Here is a 6,405-nt window from a genome sequence, read left to right as displayed (position 1 = left end):
TGTTTATGAACTTTAGCCACATTTATATATACTAACTATGTAATATACAATCCAAGCATACGAAATCAATATCAATAAAGATTTTTGCTTAATTTTAACAGTCAAGACAACTTGTTTTACGCTTATGTATTATTATTGCAGTTTAAAGACTTACACTTTATCAGTTTAAATTGTTATCTTTTCCATAAAATGTATTAATACTGACAACGTTATAAGGATTGTGAAATAGAGCAAAGGTACAATTTTAGGAGACTATGTTATTTATAACGCGAAAGTGGTCAAAAAATTAATTTAGAAATCCAATTTTCATGCATCATATCGCAAATATATTTAACTGATTACCCTCAAAATTTCGTACATTTACTACATGGCAGAATTTACTCTTATTTATTAATACTGTTATATATTCTAAACAGCGAGTTTACCATTAGTTAAGGCTACACTTTACTTTGTATATCTATATGATTAGATACAAAATTTATTACCAGTTGGTACCATTATGTGTACAGAATACGAGAATATGTATACACCATGATAAATACCCAGAATAAGATTACCCAGAACCCCATTGAAGTCAAACCCTATTAGTGGCAACCCACCCCAAATAATTGCCAGTGTTAGTGTACACACCAGGAATTGTGTTGGCTGAAATACATAAATATCAACGTAGGTAAATATAGTTTAAACTTCATCATTTAGAATCATTGAAAACCATACGATACACACCGCCAGGAGCATACCTCCACATCCAACTCCCCATGATACTAAGCCAGCCAAGAACCACTGACTCCCTGATAGGCACACTAACGGGGCACCTACCCATTAATAAATATTATAAATTATTATTTTCTACTACATTAGGGAGGTTGACCAAGAGTCAAATTTTGTCATTGTGACTGTAATTTTGATTGCAGAGATAGGAAATCCTGTACTTTTAAAATCAAAGTTACAGTACAATCACAATATTTGACGCTTGCTCAACCTGCCCTTTAGCGCAGCAGATATTGAAAGTACATACAACGTAAAAGATCACAAACTAACCTCCATCCCCTGTACAAGAATCTTTCCCATTTTCTCCTCCAGCACATAGGAAGGCTTGCTGATTAAGAGTGAAGCCAGGTCCAAGACGAGTCGTTTGCAGTCTAGCCTGACACGTTGGACCATCCATTATTGGCAAGTCAACTTTACCCATAACCGTAGAATATGCCCCGTTCAAGGTACTCGCACCAAATCCTGAGACGTAACACCTATGTAATCAACATACAAACGTAAATCCAAATAACAAATCTCCACGTTGTTCAATGAAAATTTAATCATCACCTTTGTCCTACAAAAGATGTTCCCGCAGCTGGAAGGCAGATTAGCCGGATGTGTGGATTTGCGTTGAAATCGACCAAACTGGCCAACTTCAACACGGCCAGGTCATTTTGCAGGTTCGCAACCTGGTACTGCTCATGAATTCGGATTGCAGTCACGGCAATTTCTATGGCGGCGTATGGCTCATTGACAGCGTTCAGGAGGTATTCTCCTAAACGAACTTTTAACGTGACTCTGTACAAGATTGCAATTTTTACATTTGTGAACTGTAGTTTACATGAATTATTAAATGTATCTTCACTAAACCTTAGTGGAGTGAATTTGTGTGCTACTGTTAACACTGTGTTTCCATCGATTAAAACCCCACCACCAATGAATGAGTTGTCAGTTCCGAGTATTACAACCATCCAAGGATATTCAGAGAACGATGCCTAATCAGGAATTATTGTTATTCAGCCGGAAACATAATATGCCGATCTAATCATAATAAATAAGTTTGTAGAGGGTGTTGACATAGAAAGTAATGGGCGTTTCAACTTATTAAGTATATGTACGAAAGAAATTCTAAAACATGATAGTTTTCAACTAAGTAATTTTGTAAATCTAAATTTAATCTAGATAAATGCTCAACTTCCATGTACAGACTTTAAAATACTTTCGGTAAATAAATATTTAAAATCGACAGAAAAAGAAAAAAACGTACTTGTCCAGCTCCTACAGTATAGGCCGGAAATGGAATCAATTGCTGTGTCCCGCACGTAGCTGGCGGTCGTGTCGTCGTGCTGATGAGATTACAGCAAAACCTGTTCGGTGGTACGCAGAGGGGAAGCGTGGGCTAAATATTTTAAAAATACGTAAATTCATTCACTCTTAACATCAATTGTTATTTGCATATTTTTATGCATGTATACATTAACGAAAACCCTGGGATCAATTCCAGCACTACCATCAGCACAGTTTGCGGCAGGCGTACATTGACATTGACCTGGATTGGCGATTGTTGGCACTGGAGTCACAATTACAAGCCCTACATAAATGGAAGGTTAGCATTTATTTAGAACCTTATTAATTTTGTACATTGCTTATTAATCCCCTCAACTCCGTAAATTGTGGGATTAACTTACTATACGTACGTACCTTGCCCAACAACATGATAAACTTTATTCGCGAAACACAGGAAAATTACAATTACTGAATTTACGAAAAATTGAAAACCTGACATGGTTATTTTGCATATGCCTTTTCCTACAATCTGACAAAGAAGGACTGGTGTTCGTTAAATTATGTTTGTGCATTTAAGCAACAAAGCAGTTACGATGACTGAGAATTACGTGGATAATATATGCACAGTGAAATGGCACTTTTGAATTGAAGCTTTTTCACATAATGAAATTATTATGTAACTAACCTACAAGCCCGTCTTCAAGACGGACCCCAATGGTAATATTCGATTGTCAGTTTAACGTTAGATTTGGCCACTTGTTTTATGTTGGAATCAGGCAGCAATAACGTTAGTTACGCAATTCTAACGTTATTTCAACATATCATAAATACAAACGTAAAAATAACGTGTGAAAATAGCGTAGAAATTACATGAAAATCGCATAAATTTCGTTATTCCAACTTGATTCTAACGCGAGATTGAGCGGCCAAACCGAACATCAAATAAGCATTCGAATGGCATTATTCTATGTTAGTTCAACTTGGTTATAACGTTACGTTCCATTTGGAGTGGATTTTGAATTTTCTTCATTGGATTTAGTTGTAGAATTTTAATATTTTTGATAGACTGTGTAGACTGAACAGACTGACATAATCAATAACTATTTGCACCGAATACATTCGAATAATTACCGAATACCTACATTCTAATTATTATCGCATAATATTACAGAATCACTGATTGGCCAAATCAAAATACCTGCAGCCAATCAGAATGCAGGGATGTCACGGAAAATTTCGACGGGACGGACTTTTCGAAATTATAATACAGATACAATTTGTATACAAAATAATTACAATTATGTAAGCAATAAGTATACAATTGATGTTTATGTAATAGACATAAATTGTTTTTCTTCGTACTCAGTTCCCGCTTCCAATTTGTAGAAAGGTTATTATTTAATAGTTCTTTACACTGACTTATAATTTGCATCCACTTTGTATTGTGCTTATTGAAAATTTTTTAATGAAAGTCATCGTGAGTATAAACATTGTCATGCATGGGTCACTAATTTAAACGTTACAAAAACATAGATTAAAGTGAAATGACCGGATGTCATAATTCTTGCAGCCGCAATCAGTTATTTAACATGATTTATATATAATTACTATTAGTTTTTGGCCTTACAAAGTAAAACTGACACTATCTTGTTAGTATGGTCATAGCACATTCTAAGATATGTAAAAGTGTTTGATTTTGTTTCTACCTATATATGTTACCTACCTATATGTACCTTGGTTGCATGCTATTCATTATAAGTCCGTCCACAAAAATACATAATTATGTATGTATATGACTCATAACCGATTGCAAATGAAAATGCATGAATAAGGATATTTATCACCATTGAATATTAAGCTGATTTCATAATGGCAAGAATTTTTACTGCCACCGAGTAAACTAAATTCATACTTGGATCCATTAATAAGTAAAAGCAGGCGCGGCGGAAGATGATTTTTGTCGGGGGGACAACCTCGAAAATTTTCCAACACGCTCGCGCCTTTGGCGCTCGCGAATTTTTAACCCTAAAAGTAACGCATGTCATACACGTTACTTTTAGGGGTAAAAATTCGCGATGTAACTACATATTCACCATATGTGTCTATATGTATGTACATATGTATGTAGGTACATGAATAGTAAACGTATGACTTTATCACAAAAACACAATTAATTTTGTCAGCATTCTTTGTTGATTAAATTTCCATTGTAAATTTGCATTATAAATATACACACACCAACTAAACAATCCTCCTACGCAGTGTGACCAAAAGAAATGATAATTAAGTAAGCCAAAATATCTCAACGGGTTTGTGGAATTACTAAAAAATAATTTTTATTCCACTGAAAAGCCAGTCAAATGTAAATCATTAATCTGTGTTCCACTTTTAAATTTCCTCTTTCCAGGCCAATGAAAAATCTGAGATGAGAGCTCAATGCTGCACCAAAATTACGCAGGACTTCCTTCAAGAAATTGGCACAATATGAGGTCAGAAATTTTTTTAGGACTTCAATGGTTGTAGGATCCTTAGACCACTTATATTCCTAATTTTTCGTCCGTATTTCACAGCCCGCGCGATTCAGGTTCGCAAATTTTAGGAAAAACGGCTTGGGTTTTGTGGCCTGAAATATCAAATTCCAGCCACTTTTCAGTTCTTTTGGAATGTTTGACCATTCTGCATGCTCTGAAACGATCCATGAGGTTCCACCCAATATGATCTGGTTGAAGGTGTGTACGACCTTTCACAGAACGCAATCAAATTTAAAAGTGGAAATTCCGATTGAAACTTGACTGGCGTTTCAGTGGAATAAAAATTAATTTGTAGTTCCACAAACCCGTTGAGGCATTGTCGCTTTCTCAATTATTACTTCCTTGGTCGCATGTACCCAGTGGTTGCTGAAGTTCTGACCAATTTTTTGGCCCATGGATTCCATGGCATGGAAAACTACATGATCGAATTTTTTTTGCACCTGGCCATATTTTGTATCGGAACATATGTTTGATTATCTGTTAAAACGAGTATTATCAATGGTGTTATTGATGCTAAGGATGTCAAAATTACAGATGTTCAAACAGATAGTGTGTAACAAAAAACGATAAAATCTGTGAAACAAACATCCAGATTTCAAAATTCTATAAAAACGTTGAAACCGGCCGCATATGTACATACAATTGACCTGTTTATCAAACGATGCAGTTAGGCTAGGAGCACTAAATAATATAATATAGAATGGACAGCAATGGTCTTCGGTCGAACACACGATCATCCAACCAACACGGTCATCTAATGCATATACTTAAAATACGCATTTTAATAAATTCATGCCAAGATCATAACAATGATGCACAAGTACTGCAGTTTTCAAAGTAGTGGATGCCCAGATGGCTCAAATCATATTTATGGCCAAGGGTTTTAAAACGTCACATATTTCATTTGCTTAGAGACACACATGGCATAGCCAGACTTTCTGGACTATTGTGGTGGTTGTAGCGGTAAGTATATATGCATATAATAAAAATACCCGCTTATGATTTTTTATTTTGATAAAACCACATTTAAGACAAAATGATGCCTTTTGTGGTTGGGGTCAAAATTCTTGCCATACGTGTATGATATGACATGAGTGATATTTAGGAAATAATTAAATAATACCTATGCAAGGGACAGGGTATGCAAAAATTGGGACTAGATTTTTCATCAACAGTTTCCCGACATATATAGCTAAACATATAAAATGTTGATTGCAAAGAGAAATTTCGGACCTCATTTTGGCAACCACATTATTTGCACCATCGCCGAACTTCATGCCCACAAATTGTTTTTCTTGGAGCTGCATATCTGTATATCGCGACATATATCGCGACGATCACAGTTGTATTAAACTCACTTTTGACACAAATTGATTCCCTTCGTCATCAAGTGTATGTATACATACATATGTACTTACAATGCGAAGGCAAACCATGTTCCACCCAGATATTTTTATTACCACCATAGTTTGATCTATCTACTTTTTGGAAACCACGTTTGGTTCGGCGTTTGAGCGGATATTCAAAATTCAGCGACGTTTGAGGGCTGGTAGTTCGCGAAAACGGGTGATTTCCCGAGGAAAACTGAAGACCCCAGTTTTTGGCTATAAAATCGCAAACTCACAGGGCCCAAAAGTCGCTGAATTTTGCATATCCGCCAAAGTGTCAAACCAAACGTTGTTTCCGAAGAGTTGATAGATCAAACTATGGTGGTCATAAAAAGATCTGGGTTGAACATAGTTTGCCTTCGCATTGTAAGTAGAATAAAAGTAGAACAGTTTATCTAATTAAAAATTAAACTTATAATATGTTTCTCAACATGCCCGCGAAATTG

General features: G+C 35.5%; 1 protein-coding gene across 1 annotated transcript; it reads right to left on the bottom strand.

Moving 5' to 3' along the window:
* Positions 1–574: 574 nt before the first annotated feature.
* Positions 575–2,539, bottom strand: LOC110850564 (phenoloxidase-activating factor 2). The gene is made up of 7 exons (XM_022097998.1): positions 2,455–2,539; positions 2,241–2,344; positions 2,021–2,152; positions 1,321–1,583; positions 1,042–1,247; positions 741–815; positions 575–645 (listed from the first exon to the last, which is right to left on the bottom strand). Exons 1-7 carry the CDS (start codon positions 2,537–2,539, stop codon positions 575–577), a joined length of 936 nt encoding a protein of 311 aa, XP_021953690.1.
* Between the last annotated feature and the right edge of the window lie 3,866 nt (positions 2,540–6,405).

This window comes from Folsomia candida, unplaced genomic scaffold (genome assembly GCF_002217175.1).
Source record: "Folsomia candida strain VU population unplaced genomic scaffold, ASM221717v1 Fcan01_Sc005, whole genome shotgun sequence".
Taxonomy (NCBI): Eukaryota; Metazoa; Arthropoda; class Collembola; order Entomobryomorpha; family Isotomidae; genus Folsomia; species Folsomia candida.
This window is presented reverse-complemented; position numbering and strand designations above follow the sequence as displayed.

Coding starts and splice junctions, on each gene's coding strand:
- LOC110850564 (XM_022097998.1), bottom strand. CDS start 2,539: ATGTCAGGTTTTCAATTTTTCGTAAATTCAGTAATTGTAATTTTCCTG. Junction 1,584..2,020: donor ATACTGTAGGAGCTGGACAA/GTACGTTTTTTT, acceptor TGTAAACTACAG/TTCACAAATGTAAAAATTGC. Junction 816..1,041: donor TTCTTGTACAGGGGATGGAG/GTTAGTTTGTGA, acceptor ATTAATGGGTAG/GTGCCCCGTTAGTGTGCCTA.